The sequence below is a fragment of the Cygnus atratus genome, chromosome 1, assembly GCF_013377495.2.
Source record: "Cygnus atratus isolate AKBS03 ecotype Queensland, Australia chromosome 1, CAtr_DNAZoo_HiC_assembly, whole genome shotgun sequence".
Classification (NCBI taxonomy): Eukaryota; Metazoa; Chordata; class Aves; order Anseriformes; family Anatidae; genus Cygnus; species Cygnus atratus.
In genome coordinates, this window is record NC_066362.1 from 52529762 (window position 1) to 52552653 (window position 22892).

At 35.3% G+C, this 22892-nt stretch overlaps 1 protein-coding gene across 5 annotated transcripts in view; it reads right to left on the minus strand.

The window, feature by feature from the left end:
* Positions 1-2226: 2226 nt before the first annotated feature.
* TMTC2 (transmembrane O-mannosyltransferase targeting cadherins 2) overlaps positions 2227-22892 on the minus strand; it is a 251985-nt gene continuing 231319 nt past the window's right edge. For 4 of the 5 annotated variants that reach the window (XM_035551768.2, XM_035551770.1, XM_035551771.2 and 1 more), the window contains exon 12: positions 2227-3871. In XM_035551768.2, coding sequence (XP_035407661.1) covers positions 3692-3871 — 180 coding nt within the window. In that variant the 3' untranslated portion in view covers positions 2227-3691. Of the gene's footprint in view, positions 3872-4911; positions 4973-22892 lie in introns of all 5 variants that reach the window. The other variant, XM_035551769.2, reaches the window with a different exon arrangement.

The following is a 22892-nucleotide window of genomic DNA, read 5'->3' on the forward strand; positions in this document are numbered from 1 at the left end:
TTTAGGGATAAGATTGCAAGGTGAGATCTCAAGCACATTTTAAGACTGTTTCTATGAGAAAGGAGTGACACAGATCAGATTATTCTTTGCATACTCTGCATACATCATATGCCATTTCATCGAAACTTACTTAGGCAAGGAATGACCATGTCTGAAAGCAAGGCTTGACCTTTAATAAAAATCAGGCATGACAATTAAATTTGGAAGTCATTGACCCAAAGGCTCTCTAATGCTCTACTTATGACCATCAATGTTTTTCAATTGTAGAGCAAATCTATCAATGCGTAAGACCTGAATGCAACAGAACTAGGTAGGTAGCAGAATATCAGTGTTAGTTCCGTTTAACTAAAAAGACTCTGTGAATAAAAGATGAAAAGGATTAAAAAAAAAAAAAGTCAGAGAACCACATCACTTCATAACATCTCCTGTGTAAAAGAAGCAGTAGATTTAAAATTGTTCATATAACACTACAGCATCAGAGAAAGGTGATCTCAAACACTAAAAAAGCCATGTATGTAAAGCCAAGTCTCCTTCACAGTTTTTGTAGCCAATTATACATTCTAGAAGCATTTTTACTGAGGTCATATTTGTATGTCAATACAAAAATAAATTATAAGTAGAGCTTATTCACTTGTTTTTATTCCCATACAGTTTAGAAAGAGCATTCAAATTTAACAGTTATCATACACTTTTGGCTATATTTATAAGTAGAGATACTCAAAAATGCTTCCAGAGAACCTTTTTGAAAATATCAAATGAATAATCATTGTAATAGAGTATAGGAAAAAAAAAAAAAAAAAAAGCTACAATAGATTTTCAGTCTGTTTAGGCTATATAGCTCTCTCATGCCTAACTCACTAAATTAGAATAATAAGGATTAAAAAAGAGTTGTTACAGTAACAGATAAAGGAATGCACAATGTATTAGTTATCAATGCTTTATTATTGAAAACAAAATTGAAATTCTCTTATCTGGCACATAAACAATTATTTCTACAAAAAAAAGGAAAGCCTACAAATCTGATAATTTATACAAATAACAGTTTTTCAAAAAATAAAATTTTAATTTAGTAAACTTGTCTTGTGCTCTTCTATTTTTTAGCACTGTCTGCAATAATCCACCATAAATCCCTGAGCAGAGAGACATATTCTAAACATGTTTCAAATTTATCCCAAAAGAAGAAAGTTATCAAGCCCAGACCTATATTTAAAAATGTATTCAGGGACATTCTTGTTAAATTTAAGCTAGTCCTTTTTTTCTCTCTTTTTTTTTTTTTTTAAAGAAACAAGCAAAAACACAAGCATGATACTGCATCAAATGAGTGCTCCCCCCTTCCCTCTTGTGTGCAATGAATACAAGTTACTAAACAAGAATGAGTACAAATTGAAGGAAAAATAACACAGTGAATGAATGGTTAAGACCTAGAAGCCATCGAAGTTTGATGGCTGTTGAGCAAATAAAGCTGCAAGATACCACAGTTTTATACTGGGTTAAGTCACAGGTTCTATCTAATTTATTTTTATATTTTTTCCAGAAAAACAGTGAAGGAGGATAATAAGTTCAGCTACTATTGTGTTCTACCACTAGTTTCAATGATAAAGTAGAAATTCAACTTTTGACCCTTCAATTTTGCTTTTCCAGCCAAAACATTATTTGAGAAAAATTTGACACATTCCACAAAACCAAACAATCTTGCCCCTCTGGCCCTTCTGCTAGGCCAGTTGTGAACTTAGCAATATGATATTTTAGTGAGCAAGAGGAAAGAAAAGGAAACACACACTACTACATTTTCTTACTATACTGACTTTGAAACAGCTACTCCCCAATCTATTTCAACACAGATTTATATCCAAGCTTAAGTGGAGAATTATCAAGAAGAGTAACTCAAGTGTCCCCCTTCCCATTAGGTACACATACTAACCACAAAAAAAAATGCAAAGAAAACAAAATAAAAGAAATAGTAATACTTGAAGACTACTGTGTTAATGGCAGGTAACATTGCTGCAGTCAAGTAATAAATAAATAAATACAGCAAAGTATTCTTTTCTACGGTTTTGTTGGAATGGTGCTTAACAGTTAAAAAAACACCACCAACAACAAAACTTTCTCAGTAATAAAGAGTTTTTAGCAGAAGATCCTGAAGAAGCTTCAGTTCAAGGTGCTCTACCACTTTAACATTACATCTACCTTTATGAAATGAACATTGAAGCAGATACCAACAGGTCATTAAATGAAACGGTACATTTTCTTATAAGCAATAATACTTATTCCAAAGAAAGAAAGCAGTTAACAAATGGCCTGGAGGAAAAAAAAATCTTACAAAAGTTTCAATACACTGCAATTTAAAATAAATTATTTTTACATTTATAAACTGAAGAATAAAACTGTAACTAGGCCAAATCATTCTGAATCAGAAATTAACTGAACCTCACCAGAAGCATACTTAGATATTTGACAGCTCTGCTGCTAGCACATGTCAGAACACAAACAGAATTATAGTATTTGGTTAGAATCTGAATAGGTAATATGTTTTTAAAACACCACCACTGTGAAAAGTAACTGGCAACCACTGTTTCACATTTCTCTTGACCTATGTGCGCTATTCTATGCGTAATCTAATCCAGTCCCTATTTTCTAGCCTCAACAATGTATTATTACATTCCCTTCTCTCCGAGTTGATCATGAAGTCTCTGTAGCATATCCAAGCACTAATATTTTCAAATCTCACTTGGCTGAATTATTGCAAAAATATTGGATGCAGAAAGTTTAAAGTCAATCTTATCTGACAACAATGTAGAAAGATTCAAACATTTTTATCTTTTTTTTTTCTTTTTCTTAAGATGACATTCTGACCATATTCAATACCACGGCAAATATCAGTCTCACTCATATTGCTAAATCAGGACAAACCACACCTTTGGACTTTTTTTTTTTTTTAGCTTCTACATACACATATGATTTGTAGATAGAATATGATAGAATTTGGGCAATTCCTTGCTCATTCTTTCTAGCCCACAGCCATTTGACTGTGCATCTCAGAAGAACTGCAACAAATTTTTTAATAAATTGAAATAATATATGTATTCTTACTAAACAATTATGACTGTGCCATCTAAACACAAGTGACAGGTTTAAAAATAAAAATAAAAATTGGCCATATCAACTGTGAATTAAGTGGTCTTAAAGTGAGATACAGCAGCATTAAGACAAACTGCAAACACACTGGATTTAGTAGGCATTTTAATGAGTTACAGTATCACAAAATACTTTAACCTACTATTTTATTCCCACTTTTATTCCCATATGGTTTAGTGTATACTGTACAAATTTCCTTTAGTATTTCTATGACAGTATACGTTTCAAGTACCCACACACAAGTAAGCAATGTGGGATTTGCAATGATTTATCAAATATGCCAAGACACCCTCTTTTGAGTGCTGTGGTTCTAAATCTTTTTGTGGGCTAACACTGAAGTCCTTCATGAATATCTCAGTCTCCCTTTTTATCTAGAAAAAAAAAAAAGAGAAAAAAAAAAGCCAAAAAAGCAGAATAGCTTCTCCTAGCAGCAATCAATCAAGATCTCTGATCCTTGCACTCAAATCCAATGAGTTCTCTGATCAGACAGCTGTATGGAAGTTCTAGTTTGGGTTTTTAATCAATTTAAGACAAAAAAAGTTCAGAGTTTTCGGTATCATGTCTTGGCTGTCTTTAAACCTTGTTTCTCCATGATATTCCACAATTTGCGAAGATTGGACTGAGTGATGACATCATCAGGTTTAAGTTGAAGAGCAAGGAGGTAGTTTTCTTCAGCCTCTTTCAGTTTACCATTCAGATGGAGAATGGCTCCAAGATTCATTAAGGCAGCTGGATACTGGTACAAAAAAAAGGGAAAGAGAAATATTAAGAATATTTTCAGTTTTTCTTTTCAGACAATCTTCTTCGACTTAAATTATTCCCTTATGTTTGCAGACTTTTCATGGAAGCAATTTAGCAATTTAAGCAAATAGAGATAACAAGAAAAAGTTTCTGAACAGCTGCTGTGTACTTTGTGCTTTAAACAGAGAGAGCTCTGGTGTCTACAGACATAGACTTCTTTCTTTAATGAGAAAACACAGACCTCATAAAGCTTTACATGTGGTAATGTCAGCATAGCACAGTTTCCAAGAGAAAATTAAAGTAGTCCAAGAGTGGATTAAAGACAGGAATTTAATTTTAATTTAACTCATTGCCAATAAAGAGTTTATAATTGGTGGGAATAGTTAACACACTGGAACTCATCCCTTCTCTGTCTTAATTATAACTAGTAGAAAATACAATCTATTCTCAGATTCTAAGGATATTCAGGAGTCCTAGGATATCCATTTAGATTCAGGCTGTGGCAATTATTCCTTAATGAATGACTGAATAAAATTAACATGGTGGAAACACTATTTTAATAACAAATATTTGAAACATTTATAACAAATCTATGAAAAAGCTCCTCACATTACTAACAATTATTCCATCTTTAGCTAAGACAAAATGCTCCTTGTTTTCATTTTTCAATCCTAAGATTATTCCACCATGAAATAAAAGGTTCTACATGATAATTGAACATGACTAGTTACTACAGCTAACAAGTATTACAAGGGCAAAGAAAGCAGATTTATGAAGCCGAAGACAGCAGTCTAACCTACCTTTTTGCAAGTACATAAGGTCTTCACATGCTAGTGAGAACACAGTAATGCTATTTGCCAAACCAGCACCTTGCATTTCAAAGAAAAAGCGGAAAGAGGATACTAGACAAAATTCACTATTACCCCCCCTCCTCTGGTCACTATCATTTCCGATGAGCTTCAGGAGCACTCACTTTCAACTTTCAAAGTCACATAGTTTTGCCTCAGAGGATAAGTGTTTCAAGACAGCACTCACCAGTTTTCTGATCAAATTGCAGTACTTGAAACGTGAAGCCACATGGAAAATCAGCTTGAGACTATTAGGAGTGAGGAAGAGAAATGCTCTAGAATTCCTTCAATGAAAATAACTTCATGAAAATACGGTAGGTAGAAGGCCAATAAAATATTCACTAGGGATGATGTCCCAGACTAATGTGGTAATGGGAAGTCGTCCGGATGAGGAAGACTTACCTATGTTCCAAACCTATCCACTAGCAAATTAAATTCTTATCCTTCTTGTTCAAGCTTCCAAAAAAAACCCCAACCCTGTAACTCATGCCCAAAACCTAAATTTTGCAGTGGAAATGTGCTCAGAAAATACTTTACTTTTATGTTCTATGGATATTTCGTATTTTCTCACCTTTCTTCCTGCTTCTTTTCACCTATTAAGATATACATCATAAAAACTGATAAGGACAGCAATGAAACAAGTTTTCAGAACAAATGGTTTCCAGACTTTCAGGAATTAGGCAAAACAAAATGAATTCAACCCTCCCTATTGTAAACCCCACAATGCTAATGCAGTCGAATATGAAGATATTACTTTTAGATTTAATTTTTCTTGCAGATTAACTCCCTGCCCTCACCCCAAGTCAGATACTGGCTTCTACTATAAAACAGAACAAAACAAGACAAAAAAAAAAAAAATCCCCAGATAGATTTTGTGAAGTATTTCTGAGTTAAATACTCTCCAAACTTTCTTATTCAGTCATATGCCACATAAAGAAGGAAAACTAAGCCCTTGAAATGTAATCTTTGCTACAGACAACACATCTTAGCAGCCACATTACCATAGTTTCCCCATAGCAGTGTCAGTAGTACACACTATTTTAAAGTGGAATAATATACTCCCTAATTACAGAAATTATGGGTGCTAATTGAAATGATGCAAGTGAAGAATGATAGGCAAATGGATGGCTGTCTAAATATCCATATATTTATTCGTTTAATTTTAGATAGGAGATTTTTTGAGAGAATTTTCTGTACATTAGCATAAGTAGGATGGTCCATACTCACTAATTTTTTAGTCATTTGTCTTACTAGAGTTTGTGAATCAAACAGCTTTTTTCAAGAGTTCAGTCACTGACATAGTACTGTTTTCTCTCTCAAAATATAATTTTGTGCAGATGTATGTAGCTAGACAAAGCTTACAACAGGATAAGGATTAAAAAACATAAACCTAGAAAAACTCGTATTAAATAAGACACATGTTAAAATGTGCTCATTTCTAATTTTATAACATTCATAAACTTATTGTGTGAGAAGTAACACAGTTTTCTCATATGGATTCCAGAATTCCTCTCCATTTCCTTCACACATCCCTGAAGATATTGTATGTGTATGGTACTAATCAAGTACTCTAAAGAAAGTCATATATTTAAGACTGTACACCTAGCTAAGAGAACTCTTCTGCCATCATGTCTTTAATTTGATACATCATTTCACTAAAGCAAGCAACAAAATTATATAGAAAAAAAATAAACCTTTTAACTAAATGTGAAAATCTTCAACTTCTACTTATTATTCCTGACGTTCTGGAGACTCAGCAAATTTTAGGCCATATTAATGAAAATGTATGCATTGCAGTGAAAATTCATTTCAAGTAATGCTACAAGTTCACACCAACTCCTTCATGTTTCAGAGGACGAAGTGCACAGGATATCTGAAAGACTGCTCCTTGACTTTTTAGTGCATCAGCCATCCCAGTATCTATGGCATATGGTAACAGTCGCAAGAATTTTGGATGACTGAAGGATGACACATCAGCGTCATTACGCCCTGATAGTTATAAATGATGGTCTGAGGATACAGAGCAAGAGACATTTGCTATAGTTTTTCTTCACATATATTTTCTTTTATTAAAGACAGCTGATAAAACTTTTCAGTACGTGCACAAAGGCAGCCAGCAGCTACCAGTGCAATAACTGGGGACTTGTAGCACTGTATAACAAATGACACCACCTACTACTTCAGAGACTTGAAAGGAGAAACAGGCCTTCCTTCATTTCCTTTTGGAGACAGATGCTTTACATCAGAAAAGCTGAATGGCATTTCTATCAGGGTTATAAATGCTGTCTTTTATGGTCTATTGGGAATTATTCTCTTTATTAGCATTTTTGTTGTGGTGTGCTTGTTTCCTTCGAGTGTTTTTGGGGGGTATGGTTGGGGGAGTAATGGGGAAAGGAATAACAGTGTAGTTAATGAATAACAAAATAACAAAAGGCATGAACTCAGTTGCCTGAGGTGTTTTTGGTTTACATTGATGACAGTTCTTTCAAACTTTCTCCATACCACCAAAGAAAAGGAGAGCCATGGGCATGCAAAAAAATAAAAATAAATTAACATGAATTAAATTCTTCTCTAAAATGTATTATGGAATCCCCAAATAATTCAAAATAATCTGTGTAGTACTTCAGGATTACACTAATGTAACCAAGTACCATATTGGACCTACCAATACAAAGAATCTTACCAGCACAGTTGATGAACTAATATTTTGTTCATCATCTCTGGCTCTATGTATAGCTAATGCCATATCAGAACAACAGTCCCAAACAGAAGACAAGTTTACTCCTATATATGCCTAAGAATTTATAGAGAGAAAAACAAATACACAAACAGAGTCTAGTTCAAAAACAGCTTTCGCGTGGCAAGTATGACCAAAGAATAGCCCAAACACAAGCATTGTGTTTGAATCTGAAATTCTCTTCCCCAAAGTTCTGCTTAAAACGACCTTCTTTGCTTGACACCACAGAAGCCACAGTGACAGATTCTGAAATGGAAATACATTTTGTTGCTGCTGAGGTAATTTTAATGAAAATCATGCCACCTTATATTCCAGTAGAATAAAAACTGCAAGCTACTTCTCACTTAGCCATTTTATAAGGTCACTGAAAAGATGTTGCCAATATTCCTCTTGCTCTTAGTAAATTACTGTAGTACACAATCTTGTAGATGTTTCAAAACAAACCCAGGACTCTTTAATGAAAACTGTAATCAGCATGGCCAACCCATCAGAAATACACAGGTTAAGTGTTTTGTTTTAATAGTACAATTAAGGACCCTTATTCTCTTAAGTGTTCTTGTTGAGTAAAGTTTATACTTAGAGAAAGACACACAATGTCACATGTGAGCATTTCATTCCAGCAGTTTTGGGTGAAAAAGAAGAATTACGGTATTTCTCTTTGATAAGTGAAGATACATAGGTGATACAATGGCTGAGTAGTGAAGCAGCACAGTATTAGTTGGAGGATGGATCACTAGGTATGAAAGAAAAGAATGGTGGACTGTTTCATCTTATCAGTGACCATGTCACAATGTGTTGTAATACCTTTTTTATCCCGCTACAGTGATGGCAAGAGTTTTCACTTGAACTTTTATTACTGGTGTTATTGCTGTAGCACAGCATAGTATTTTCTGAATCAATCAAAATGTCAACAGCTCCTTTTTTTTACTGCTAAAGATAACCGTGGACAACAGAATAATTTAACGGGTGGCACTTTTGACAGACCTCAAAACATCCAAGTAAAACCATGACCTAAGGGTTGCCCAAGATGTAAGCATACTATTTTAAAGTGTGGGGGGAAAGGAGACACAGGGGAGAGGTATGTAGAGAAATAGTGGCTGCCAACTGGATCTTACTCTTTACTACAAAATTCTAGAGACAGAGTTACACGTAGAAGTAGACCTTTTCATAGGAGCGAGCTACTGTTGCCAGACAAGCCAAGTGTCAGTTATTGCTTCCACAGATTCATGTTTTCTACCCGGTTCTCTATGCTGCTTTATCTCTTAAGAACTGCAGTTTGCATACACTCTCTGGTATTTTGTTCCAAACAGCACATAAATCACAACTAAAACACCTATCTCCAGTAAGCTGCCTGAGATGACAATAGTAAATAGTCTAAGAACAGATAACTTAGTGGAAAAGGCATTCTGGAAGAAGATGACAGAATGTATGGAAAAATGTTATAGATCAAAGAGAATAAAAAAGCATAAAAGTCATAGTTGAGGGAGATTTCCTGTGTCATCAGCCCAGACTGCAAAGCATTCAGTTCTGTTGTAAAACAAAAACATCAGCTTCTTTGCAAACTCTCTCATAAAATGGAAGAATGCTATGCAACTCCTCCTTTACGACAGTTAAGTGCACACTTAATTGCAAGTTTGCCCATGAACAACTTCTGCAAATATGCTTTTGTGTCAACAACAGCTTTCAGCTTAAATAGTGAAGATGAGAAATGCAGAGAAAAACATTCTTCCTGCAAGTACTTATTTGAGTAAATATTCTGAACAGCACAGTTTCCACAGTTGCATTAGTCAGAAATGGACCTAAACATCTCTGCTGTAAAGGGAGCCTGCATCCCAATCTAATTACTGTGATGTTAACTAACATACATAGCTACATAAATCTAACTAACAACAAGCCTGGGCTCTAGAGGGGAGTGGGTCCTTGGATTTAGTCATCAGGTTTGAGAGTATTACATTGATAGTAACTCTGAGAGAGAACAGCCTTAGTAATTTACCAATATTCCATAAAATAAATAGTCTTTATTTCATATTCTAGTCATATTTAGTTCACCAAAGTGGCAAGTTATTAATCTCCAGACCAAAAGATGAACACCCTCAAGAAAAAAATAAGGACGTCAAAAAACAAAGCACACATACACAAAAAAGCGGATAGGAAAAATACACAGTTTCTGTTGAATACCATTTATGCAATAGTCTCAAGTCAGGATAGAGTACCAAGGTAATAAGGCAAAAGTAAAGACCAGTACTTGGTCACCTTACCAACTGATGGTACTACATAAACGCTAGGTCATATATTTTTGTTTTGTTGTTGTTGTTCTTTATTTATTTATTTTTACATTTGGACATTTTCATCTGGACATTCAAAGCACATGATGCTTTTATCTGCCTGATGCAATGAGAGAATATAAGGCAATTGTCTGTATGGATCTAGTCTTGTGTGCTTTTGAACACTGTAGACTTTCCTGTCTAAAATCAAAAGCTCCAAGATATTTATATCTAAAACCCAAAACTGGAAAATGAAGGAAGAATTGCTCCCCTCCTCAGTCATCAATATTAGTAAGGAAACCCACAGTTGTGAGCTGGAGAAGAGTTCTAGACTTGGCACAAGGAGGAACATCAACCAGTCTAGTTTGTTTCTCAAATTATCACACCAATATGGGGCATTTTATCGTCAATTTTCTGCAGCAATGGAGATTTTTTCGCTCCATGTTTTCTTCATATTAAACTCCACAGAATACTCAAAGTTTTAAAAACATAGCCATCCAAAACTAAACAAGTGTATACAGATGTATGTTGCATCTTGTTGCTGAAAAGCTACCTGCCGTTGGCCTTTATATAAATTCAGAGTATACCATTTTATATGTGGGTAAGTTAACAAAAGCCTTTGTTACAGTTGGTAAAGGTTGCAGATCACCATGGCAGCTTTAAAAGCCCCACAAAAATGTACTCACATTTGTAATTTCAGTATATCTAGATTTTTTATCAATGGCCATGCATCCATTGCTTTGATTTATGCTTAAAAAAACTCCTAGTAATCACTCTCAGTTTATATAGAAACAGCGATGGACATTTTTAGATAACATACTTGTTTTACCATAATAAAAACTAAACAGGAACATACATTATGAGTATTTAATATTATGGTTATATTACAAAAATAAAAAAAATCCAGGCCTCAAAATGTTTCTAATTAAACTTCGTAACTTTCCAGAACAAATGTTCTCATCAGTATGGCATATGATAATCTTACCCAATTTTCCTAGCACTGTATGATTTCATAAAAAAAAATAATCATCAGATGACTTAATTTTTGTTTATAGAAATCCAGCTGTGCTCTGATGCCTGCAATTTGATCATTTTAATACACAGCTATGATTAAGGCATAAAACATTTAACGACTCCTTTACCTTATCTCACACGAGTACCCTGTGTGCTAATTAGAAAGTCTATTCTCAGCAAGTCAGATACTTGCTGAACAGAAATGTCATCTGTACTACCATACTGACAAACAGAAATTGTTTAAAATCTTTCAGTAACAGAAATATGTCCTATTAAGAAAAAGTAAAGGTATTTTTAAATGGAGTTAAATATGTTAGTAAATATGTACTTTTGCATGCACTTTCTTTCTAAACCTAGGAAACAAGAAAAATAGATAGCTTTGTGTTACTGTCTAAAGACAGATAAACCACTGCTAATTTAGAAGAAATGCCAAGTGTTAAAACAAAGAATATAACCTACTTTACCCAGTGGCACAAACGCAGGGCTGATTAGAATAGCTGTCTTTATTAACACAATCAAACTGGCTAATCTTCAGAGAACACTCTAGTTTAGAGATCATCTGATCTCTAAAATGCTTTAGGTTTCACTATCTCTGTGTATACTGCCAGCTTTATGGAAAAAAAAAAAAAGTTCAATTTTTTCATGCCAGCTTTACAAAAAAAAAGAAAGTTCATTTTTTTCAATCCAATAAAGTGTCACTGGAAAACAAAAATGACTGCTGAGAATGAATGCACCATACATCTATTTTTGCCCAGATATTGATCAAATGCATCAGTCCTCAGGGAACTTTGCATAGTTTTTCAAGATACTACTCACAGTCACATGAAGTATTGCATTATAACTTCCATTTTTGAGTAGAATAGCTAACTACCAAAATTTCAGAAGGAAAAGGAGCTCATTTCTGGCCTTGAAAATTTAATTAAGCTCTACTTTAGTCCTAATTAAAGGAATCTCAAAATCACAAGATTTCCAGGATTTTGACTCAAGATGTTCAGATGAAATGTTAAGTGTCAAAGAAGGCTTTGCACCTTTGGCTGACAAGTGCAGTCAGCTGAATTAAACACTTAAGAACTTGATTAATATGACTATTGCTGTATGTTTTCAGTACTATTTAGGTATTTGCCGTTATAAAGTAAAGCTTTCAGGCACACTGTGTAAACCATTATATGCAACTTGACAGATTTGCTCTAAGCACAAAGAAAGAATCTCAAAAAATTATTTAAGGCTTGTAACAGGCATATTTACTATTACGACAGCTCAAATATTTTATTTTTTTTAAAGTGTTATATTAAAGCATTACAAAAACTGGAAAAAAAAGGAAAAGAAAGAAAAATACATGTATAAGGAGATTGTTAGGCATTGCAGCATGTTTTAGGATGAACTTTGTAGACAGTTTCTTTTGACTAACTTTCCCAAGGCAACAAGGAAAAAAAAAAAAAAAAACAAGACCATGTTTTTCCTCTACTAGTAATAATTTAATTGGCGGGAAAGTACAATTGAAGTCTATTTCTCGAAGTGATACAATTTTGATAGCATGTTTTATCAACAGTGTCTGAAGGTATTTTCAAATTGTTCAAATAAATGCAACTTCAGCACATAAAAATGTTACCAAGGCAATTTTACAAATGAAAATGAACTCTGTAACTTTGTAAATAAATTAAAAAAAAAAAAAGAACTCTTGAGAGGATGTATTGCTCAAGGAACTATGTTTTTCTTTACACAGTTGACAGAACTGAAAAAGTTTGAAAAAATGTTGTTCATGAACAAGGTTGCATATCAATCTTTTTTCTTCCCTTTTGTCCCCTTCATCTGGCTCCCATCACTTTCATGCCTGTTGTATAGAGCAAAAAGGATTTGCTCACACTCTCTCTTGACTTTAGTTTTATCCACAAGAACATGAGAGTAGCTGAGAAAAGAGGCACACACTATAGGTCCTTTCAAAAATCCTGAATTACACTGTTCCATATAATTCATATGAATTCATGACTTACTTTTTGGCAGCCAGTAACCTGCAGGTGTTCCCTGTATAGTATTTAGCAATTAAATCTACAGTACATATTAAAATTATTGACTTCCAGGGTAAACGCTAGGATTTAATTTTGATTCTTGTAGCTTAAAGATTTTAAGACCACAGTTTCTAAAATGTGGTGTTTTGACTGCTAATAGTGAGACCATTGGACACTAATCACTTGCTAGGCTTTTACAAGATTGTGACTTGTTAAAAAATAAAGCTACTTTCTGTGAAAGCAGCCTTATTTGCTACATCTGATCAATTACATGTATATTTGCAGTGCTTTGTAAGTAACATCAAAAAGACTAAGAAGTGTTCAGTGGTGGACCTACACATACTACTCTGGAAGTTTGCTCTTAATACTGCATATGCTAATAACTGCTGTTTAGTGAACAAAAGTTTTCCATACTCTTCAAACTCCATTTTTAAGAAACGCAAACAACACTGCAAATAATATTTTCCTTTTATAAAAATATTTAATTATTTATTTATTAAAGCACAGGAGGACAACTATTTGCAGAAATAGCACCAAGAAATCAAAGTTCAATTCCTGCCTCTGAAATTCAATGTCAGAAATTACTCAATGAAAGAAGCTGCTTGCTCCAAACTGCCCCGGGGAAAGTCCTTCACAGACTGAAGTGGAGAAGAAATGCCATCAGAAAGTATTTTCTTCCTCTGTTATTAGTAAAATAACCAACTTGTGAATTAATTAGCAAGAAACTCAATCAATGTGACTATTAAACAGAATCTTTCAAACAGAATTAATGATGGGTCGTGTGTTGATCTTTTAAATATGATAAAAGTAAATCAAATAATTATAAGTGTATTTTAAAGCAGTCACAATGTGAAGAAATAATGCAGAGAACTACCAAGTCACAGTAACCTTCCACAAGATAGCTCCACTATAAATACATCAATCATTCACCCCATGGTACCTAAGAGATATACAACAAACCTTCATATGGAATTTAATTTAGTTTTTTTATTGTAGTTTTTCTTTTTTACTGTTGTTGTTATATTGGAAAAGATTTCTATTTTCTTTCATGCTGTAATCATTTGCAATGAGTTTAAGGGAGCCAGATGCTGAGGCAACTGGCACTGTTACAAACCATAATGTCAGATTAAAGTTACTTACTGTTACAGGAAGACAATCTTTACTGGAGCACCTGAAGAATTAGTAAAACTGCCTCAGCTTAGTACCAAAGCTGTTCATTAGATGGAAGATATGTTTCAAAAGGGTAGGTACACTTGAATGTGTATTTGCTCTCCAGTAAAACTAACTGTGGTAAATAGAATCATGTAAATACAACATGCGGAGTTGATCAATGTACAGTACTCCAGAATGCCTCTAGAGAAAGTGACTATTCTTTGGGGGAAACTAAAAGCTACCCATCCTCTCCTTACTGTGCCTTCTCCTTAGCAGGTATCTAGACTGTAACTTTTCCAGGGAAAAATAAATTCAGACTGTTACTGAAGTTCCTTTTAAAGACAAATTACAAGAAAATGACGTCAGGTTGCAAACTTCCACCTGTCTCCTTCCTGACAGTCTGCAAAATTGTTCACAGGCAGATCTCAGACTCAAAACAGTCCTATTGATGGGCATTTTTTCCCAGACAATCACTTATGTATGCTATTAGGAGGGAAAACCAAAAGCAGCTGCATCAAAACCACCTCATGAAACAGAAACACGAGTTCTCCAGAACTTGTGGGAAAAAAAAGCCAAATAGGATAAGGCAACCCACAACTAAATATCCTTCCTAGAATAAGAAATACATCAGAATTATAGACTAGGAAGAAAATTAAGAAGTTATTCATTGCAAAACATCCTACTGAGAACGTAGTACTGCTGAGTTTGTTTAATGAGCATTAAAATCAGTTCCTTATCGGTTCTAATTGCATAATAAATTCATTGCATTGTTTCCAGAATCAGCACTAGAATGCTCTATTAGGAAAAACCTTGCTGGATTCTCTTTTAATTGAGTTCAAACAGATGGTTTAATTTCTGAAATGCTAATCTACTGCTGTGAGTTCTATATTTCATGGCACTTTATTTTTGATTGACACTGAGGGCTACATTTACAAGGCAAAGCCAATCTTGCTCTCTCCAGGAATTGATGCAGGCAGCATAGTACCCCCTGCTATATCACTATAAGCCTGTGAATCACAATCAAGTGTACAGGTCTATCCGTGATGTATCATTTTCACTTCCGTAATTTCAGCAAAGAGACTGTATCTTTACAAACTACTGTCTCCCATCATATCAAAATGTGATGAATCCTTTTATTTAAATCAATACTACAATTCTGGGCTGTGTCATCCTATTAGTTTCACAAACCTACTTTTTGAATTATTCTGTAAATGAATGCCATGGTTGAGTATGAGCACAATCACTGCACTGTTATTCTCATACTGAAAAGTAACCATAGAAAAGTTATTTGTCGAAAAGGTGTGGATGAAACAATAGATGAAATTACTTTGACCTCCAAGAGACAGGTGGAGCTGTCACACATCATTTTTTCTTCAAATAATTTTGATGGTGAACCAAATGTATCTATATACCAGAAAAAGACTTCAGATTTGCATAATGAAAATGCACATAAAAGCATAAAAAGAATTTGCTTTATAAATGTGAGAAAAGCATTCAAGCTAACTAAGGCACAGACCTAGACAATTTCTGAATCAGGGTCTTGACAAGAAAACAGTTCAAGTATTATTTGGTATGAGAACTTCTTCTCTTTGGAGAATTTACAATCTATCAATTGAGAATTACAACCATCCCTTGAGATCAAAAGAACAATGTTATGCATCTAGGTAGGTGCTTGGAAAGAAAACACCGCCTATACCTTAACACCTGGGTGATTAACTTCAGAAAAACGTTACTGAACTAATAATAAACCTGCATAATTTTTGTGATAACATGGTCTTTTACATGTTGTACATTTAGTTACATTAAGATTTTGAGTACAGAGGGCAACAGAGGTTACAATGGAAGATGCATGCATAAAACAAATTAGTTTTTTTGGGGTGGTTTTTTGTTTGTTTGTTTGTAAATAAAAGACTACCAGCAGCTCTGAGCAGCACAAGAGACTGCCACCAGACGTACTGAAAACTTTATACAACCTAGATCCTAAGTGAATAGCACATGAATCATCGGAGTTTCTCTCAAATTAAATGTTAAGCACAAAATTACTGTTTCAACAGTTCTTGGCAAGAGTAATTGATGATTTAATGAAGATGTAAAGGTTAATGAAATTAGAAAAGAGGAGTTAATATACAGTTGCTTATTTCCAACACTTCTTTCCCCTGTTAAAGAAAAGCATGTCTATACATTTTACAGTTCACAAAGATGAATGACTCAGAAAATATATTATGGCAATAATTAGACTGTATAAGGACTAATATTTATGGGAAATCTGCAAACATTTTCATAGCTAAAAATGAAAAGTACTCCAAATTACCATGACAACGAGATTTTAGCTTACTTTGTGGGGTATTTCTGGGTATGCAAGCTTGCTGTTTGAAAAACCTTACATTAAGATGAGTTGATAGCTGTTTATATAATTTTACTTGAAGAAACCAGGAACTACAGAGCCCAATTTACCTCTCACATGGGAGAAACAGAGAAGTAGCTTTAAACAAGTCAATGGTGCTACAGAAATCCAATGTAAGCAGAAAAATCTCACACAGATTTTCACTTCAATCGTTTAGAACTCATGCAGACAAAATACTTCTAAGTATATATAATGATATCGATGTCGAACAAGTTATTCTTGATGAGAAACAAAAAGCAACATAAAGATATTTTTATTATAATTCCCAAGTTCACCCAATACACTGAGTGGGCCAATAGATCTCAGATATTCGCATGTTTAACTGCTTGTATAACCAGAAGAAAAGAGTACAAAAGTATTTCCTATTATCTAACTCTTATACGACAGAAGCTAACAACTATAATGACATGATTTCCAGCTTCCTCCCATGCATCTTACACTATGATGGATAATATCTAGAACCAGATTTAAATATTCCATAATCACCCAAAAGCACGCTCAATCTTTGTTTTCACAGAGCTGCTAGGAGCATGCATGAGAAAATGCACGTAGACTATTCTGGGATAAGGCTATAAAACATTTCATGTATTTCCCAAAGGAAATTTAGTGTTTTCCACAGCTGAGTAAGTTGGTTTTCAAATTATACAAATCATCCTGATATTGTGCTTCAGTATTACAGGTAAATATCCCCAATCCAATAGCCCATGTTCTTTCTTTGTCCCCTGACAGAGATCATTTGGACGAGAAATGCTATGTGTTTGGTTTTTTTATGTTGTTGGTGGTTTTTTAATTTGCCTTTTTTTTTTTTTTAGATGGGAGACAATAATCTCTGCTAAAGTAAGAATACTTTAAGATTCAGAAGAACATCCTGTGCACATAACTGTCTTGAAGCTGCTGACAATTGTGCACAATGAAAAAATGCAATGCATCTATAAAATATTTAAGAGGACCATGAACAAATGTAAGTTTTGTTCAAAAGAAAAAAACACAATCTCCTCCCAATAACTGGATAAAGGCAATGTACCTGCCTTGCACTTAGCCACAGACAAAAAAAATGAGTTGAGTGTAAGGACCTGCAATGGGTGAAGCACCACCAACAACAACAAAAATTTGGGCCCAGGTCCCAAACTAGATTTAAAAAGCTTTTCATCTCATGGGGAGCAAAGAGAGAATATGCACTGATAAGCTCCTTACGTGGAGAAGCGTAGCTAATTCTACGTAAACAGTGAAGACCCTTTCTACCTTCTTCTAGGCAGGCTGACATATGTCATAACTATTCTGATATCAAATCTTGGACGCAGTCTTTTGTCTGTCAAAGGGGACATTCCACCCAATTTGCAGTAAGCAGAAAGTGCTCTCTTATGCTTTTGACATCAGAGAGTGGTATCCTCTTTCCTCTCAGGGTGTTCCACTGCCTCTTGTCCCAGTGAAGCTGATCAATTTAACTGTCCAAAGACAAACCATTAAAAGTGTGCCATCTGGAAGCATGGTTCCCATCAGTCATGCCTATCTTCCCATTAGGGAAGCTGTGGTACACTTTTTAGTCCCTAAAAGTTTTGTATGCCCTATAACAATTGATTCAGTCTTCAGAAAGCAACAGAGCAGGAAGAGAGGAAGAACTGGATCCTGGGAAGTTTTCTTATTCCTCACACCTTCAACAGGAAAGAAGAAAGGAGTCATTTTCAGGAGGCCAAGAGTGCTGCTGGGCTGGAAGGAGTCCACAGCCATTCATATCATTGAGGCGGAAAGCTTGGCATGCTTGAGAGGAAGTTTTAAACAATGCACGGCTTAGCAGCAACTGGTGCTGTGAGGGGGAAGCTGCACAGCACTGAGCAAAGGGCAGGAGAAGCTGGGGGCAGCTCAGAGGGCAGGCAGGCAACCAGCAGAAGCTACACCTGCCCCATATGGCTCACTTTAGTATTTTCTGTAAAAGCAGACACAAGTCAATGCCTGGCACTAGCTATTTAAAAATAGGATCCTGTGGTCATTCCATGGCATAAATATTTGAAAATAAAAGATGACTATGTTATCATTACTTTGAATAAGGAAATAAACAGACAGAAGAACATTTTAGAACAAGGATTCTTAGCTGAAAATTGTCATAAGTCTTCTGGGACCCAATGTAGAGTACTGCCCTCGGCTCCAGGGCCCCCAACATAAGACTGACATGGACCTGCTGGAGCAAGTCCACAGGAAGGCCAAGAGGATTATTGAGGGGCTGGAGCACCTCTCTCTATGAAGACAGGCTGAGGTTGTCCAGCCTGGAGAAGAGAAGACTCTGGGGAGACCTTATAGCAGCCTTCCTAAAGGCCACTATGAGGCTTAAAGGGGGCCTACAGGAAAGCTGGGGAGGGATGCTTTGTCAGGGAGTGTAGTCATAGGACAAGGAGTAATGGCCTTAAACTAAAAGAGGGTAGATTTAGATGTTAGGAAGAAATTCTTCACAATGAGGGTGGTGAGGAACTGAATCAGGTTGCCCACAGAATCTCTGGATACCCCAACCCTGGAAGTGTTCAAGGCCAGGTTGGATGGGGCTTTGAGCAACCTGGTCTGGTGGGAGGTGTCCCTGTTCATAGCAGGGGGATGGAACTGAGTGGTCTTTAAGGCCCCTTCCAACCCAAGCCATTTTATGTTTTATTGGTAATAATATGTGGTGTAAAAATCAAATATATATTGTTTCTGTAAATGACCATGACAGCTTTACCTGTACCGTGCTGCTGAGTACTATGAAAAGACAACCTATTTGGGTTTGGATTACAGGGACTAGGAAGATCTTCTCAAAAGAGCTGCTGGAGCTATGGATCCATCACTGGTGAGGGATTTGCAGTATCCCTGGAGCAGCATGAGGAGAAGACTGGAGCTGGTGAAGTGCTGAACAGTGCCTTATCAGTAGAGGATCAGCTGCAGACAGTTCACGACTCAATGCTAAACAACCTGCCTACCATCAGGAGCAGAACTAACATACCAGGAGCTCTTAAAAACTTTATGACAATTCACCTTGGTGAAAACAGGATATGCCTTTAATGATACTAGTAAAGACATTAAAGACATCTTCTTCACATTCACCCAAGCTAAATGACAGAATTACTAAACATTCAGGAGAAAGTCAAATATGGAAATTTGGCACTGAAACACCTCAGGAAGAAAATCGTGATAAAGCAGAACTTGGTCACATATATTTCAAGATAGATGTCAGATTTTAAGATGTATGTACTATAGGAAGGCTATTTATTTTTTGAGGTCTTGCCATAAATAAAAGGATATATGCCATACAAGGCACCAAAAGCATTTTATCTATAAGAAGGCTGTAAAAATATATACTCAATTATCTGGAAATCACTAGTGTCCTTCTTTAAACTGTTGGACAGCTTGAGGTAGAGCGTATTGTAAGCTGGAGCCTTTGACATTAAATCTGTATTCCAGCATTGGGGAAAAAAAAAGTAAGCACTTGTAGCAACTGCTTTTTAACATGATATTGTGTTAACTGACTACATAAACCATTCAAGTCAAGAAATAGTTTAGTCCCCCACACCATGATTAAACCATCTAGTTGAAATTATATTTATTTTGCTTATAGGTACATTTCTCTTTTCCCCCTCATTCTATGTGTGTGTCTTTATGTATGTTGTTACAGTAAGCCATTTAATCAAGCCCTTTTGAAGTGGTAGAGTGGAAACAGCTGTTTCTGACAATGTGCCGATGATATGGGGCTTAAAGCTGTCATGAGCTCCAGACTGCAAGCAGCATTAATATGTGGTTGGGATGGCAGTGACTTGCAGGTCATGGCATCTCCTTGAGGAATGTTTCTAAGCCAATCAGCTCAAAGTGGTGGCTCAAAGTCTTAAGGCTCTGGTGAGCTCTCTTTTATTTAATACTCTTGAGGTCACACTTCAAAGTGCCTTTTCTTCTCAAGAGCCATTGGCCACATGTGGGGGTTCTAGAGCATCTTTTTAAGGATTGGTTGCTTCAAGTTCAGACTTAAAAAATTAGAAATGAAGTTCCATTACACAAATGATGTCTTAAAAGTTCAATAACAGCTGGAGCTTAAGTCAGTATCTCACATTCTTGTAAAGAATGGTAGTTTAAGGATAGTTTCTGCATGACTGATTTTTCCACAACAAAGTGAACTTAAAGCTCACATTACAGAGTGCCTAACAACTTGTTAAAACAATTGCCTGATTTATGAACATTACAAGATGTAGAGCACCTAGAAACCATCTCTGAGTACAGACTTTCCTCAGCAATACTCCTACTCAGAATAATCACTGCATACATGTCTTGCTGTCCAGGAAACCTGCACTTTCATTTCTTCATGTAATTGCATTTGTTAAAATTAGACTAACATGATAAACACACATCCAAGCCAACACTGCTAGAATGAACACATATGGGATTCTCACTGCTCTAAAATGATTTTGTTTTGACCATGGTAAACATACACCGTGGGAATGCATTTTTCAGAAAATATTCAAAGAGATCCAGGCACTAGGGAAAATAATCTCTCTAGGTTACCTATAGAGTCGAAGGAGGAACAGAGAGCCCTGTAAGAAATGATTCATAGCAAATAAAAGTAGACTCATTCTCTGAATGTCTTCCTGGATTCCTCCTTAGCTCTCCAGGGGAAAGTCAACTCTGTGAAGTCTACTTGGAAATAAATAGACAATTTTGAGAATGCTTGCCTCTTCAGTGAAGATTAAGAAAAACAATTCTCTTTTTCACAGAAGTACTATATTCTACAGAAAGTACCGCTCTTCTGAAATTTGACTGGAAATTACTTTCATAGAGGATAAATAAACATCTACTGTAAATATGGCCAATCACGAACATTATTGAGAGAATGGCTAGGTCTAACTCCTGAATAACACTAGCCAGATTTGTTTCTAATTTTGTACCCAAACTGCATTTCAGCTGCAGCTGCTGTTATACCAAAGTGTTATAATTCTTTTACACTTCGTAAAATGAAGGAGTGTCCAAAAGCAAAGATGTTCAGGAAGTGTGTATATACATATATAAACTCACCTGTGCTGTATTCAGCAGTTCTTTTACCCATTATAATATTTTTGCAAATACTTTATTCATTGGAATAAGGCTTTTCACAGAAAGAATAATTAGTATTTTCAGTATTTTTCAGTCCTATCAGAATTAATTCAATGATGAATTAATTACCACCAATACTACAAAAATATAATCTATGTTTGCTTTCTTAAAAACAATGGCTTGCATGTTTCAGAGAAGTTTCATTCACCAAAATCAACAGGTACCATATCAAGCACCCGAAGGAGGAAGACTCTTGTAAAACAGACACTTTTACCACTTCATTGTTCTAGGAACAAGGCTGCCCCATTGCGCAGAATGAGGCTTCAAAGATGCCACAGTATTTTCGCTGTGAGGGAATGTAGAAACAGATCTCTTGGCAACTGATATTAAACAGATGCACACAAATGTATATATATGCATGTATATATATGGAATTGTGTATGCATACATCTATATATTACATTGCATTCATACATCTAGTATTTGAATTTTCTACAAAGAAGTGTTTTCAGACAATTAGTGATACATAAAAAAAAAATCCTTCAGTAATATATTTTACTTGAAATTAAGATATTTCTTTAATATCTTGACTCACATCATTTTGCTGATTCTTCATAAGGCAGTGAGAAGATACAAGGGTTGTATCCAGAATAACAAGTCACACTGTGGGCAGGGAACATTCCAGGCCATTAGAAATCTATTCTCTACATTTTCAAGACGTAAGAATGGCTCCTACATAGCTCTGGACTGGGTCACTGCAGTCTCTCAGACAGTATCTGAACGCACTGTGAGAAGCTGATTGGCTTGACACTAGAGACTAGTCCCTGGCACATTTAATTTTCCAGTACACGTTGCCATTGAGCACACAGGATTTCACTATGGCCAGCTAATTTGCATTCTACTCTACTTTGGAAAGACCAGGAACTCTGTATTACCACATCTACTTTATATTGCTTACTACCTAGAAAACCCCCTTTGAGTGATTTCTTTTTCCCCCGCTCTGAAACTGTTATGGTCGATTTGGAGAGTTAATAAGAAAACAGATGAGAAAGTTGACAACTTTGACTTTCATTCTTGAGATACTGCCCTTGTACAGTTTTCCTCTACCAGTCAATGATGGCAATGAAAATTGATACATCTTGCCCACTCTGCACCATTACAATTATTATTTATGATAAGTTATGAAACATATGCGTATTATGGTTAGCCACAGAGTTATACTTTAGCACCTTGAAGATAAAAGTGAATTCCTTCTTAAAGGAAACTCAACAGGAGTACCTGTTAGATTTAAACTTAAAAAGCAAGATTTAACTTTTCTTCTGATTCACTAATAGTATTTAGATACCAAGATAAAACTATTTCTAAACAGAGAGCAATTATTTTAAGGTAGAATAATGAACTAAGAATTACAAACAAGGCTGACCATGTTTCTGGGCATGACTGGAAAAAATGTGTTACATTTTTTGCATTAAAAAAAAAAAAAAAAGAAAACACTGAAGAACCCTCACAGTTGACAAAAGGAAAAATAGACCCTTACCAGCAACGTAGGAATGG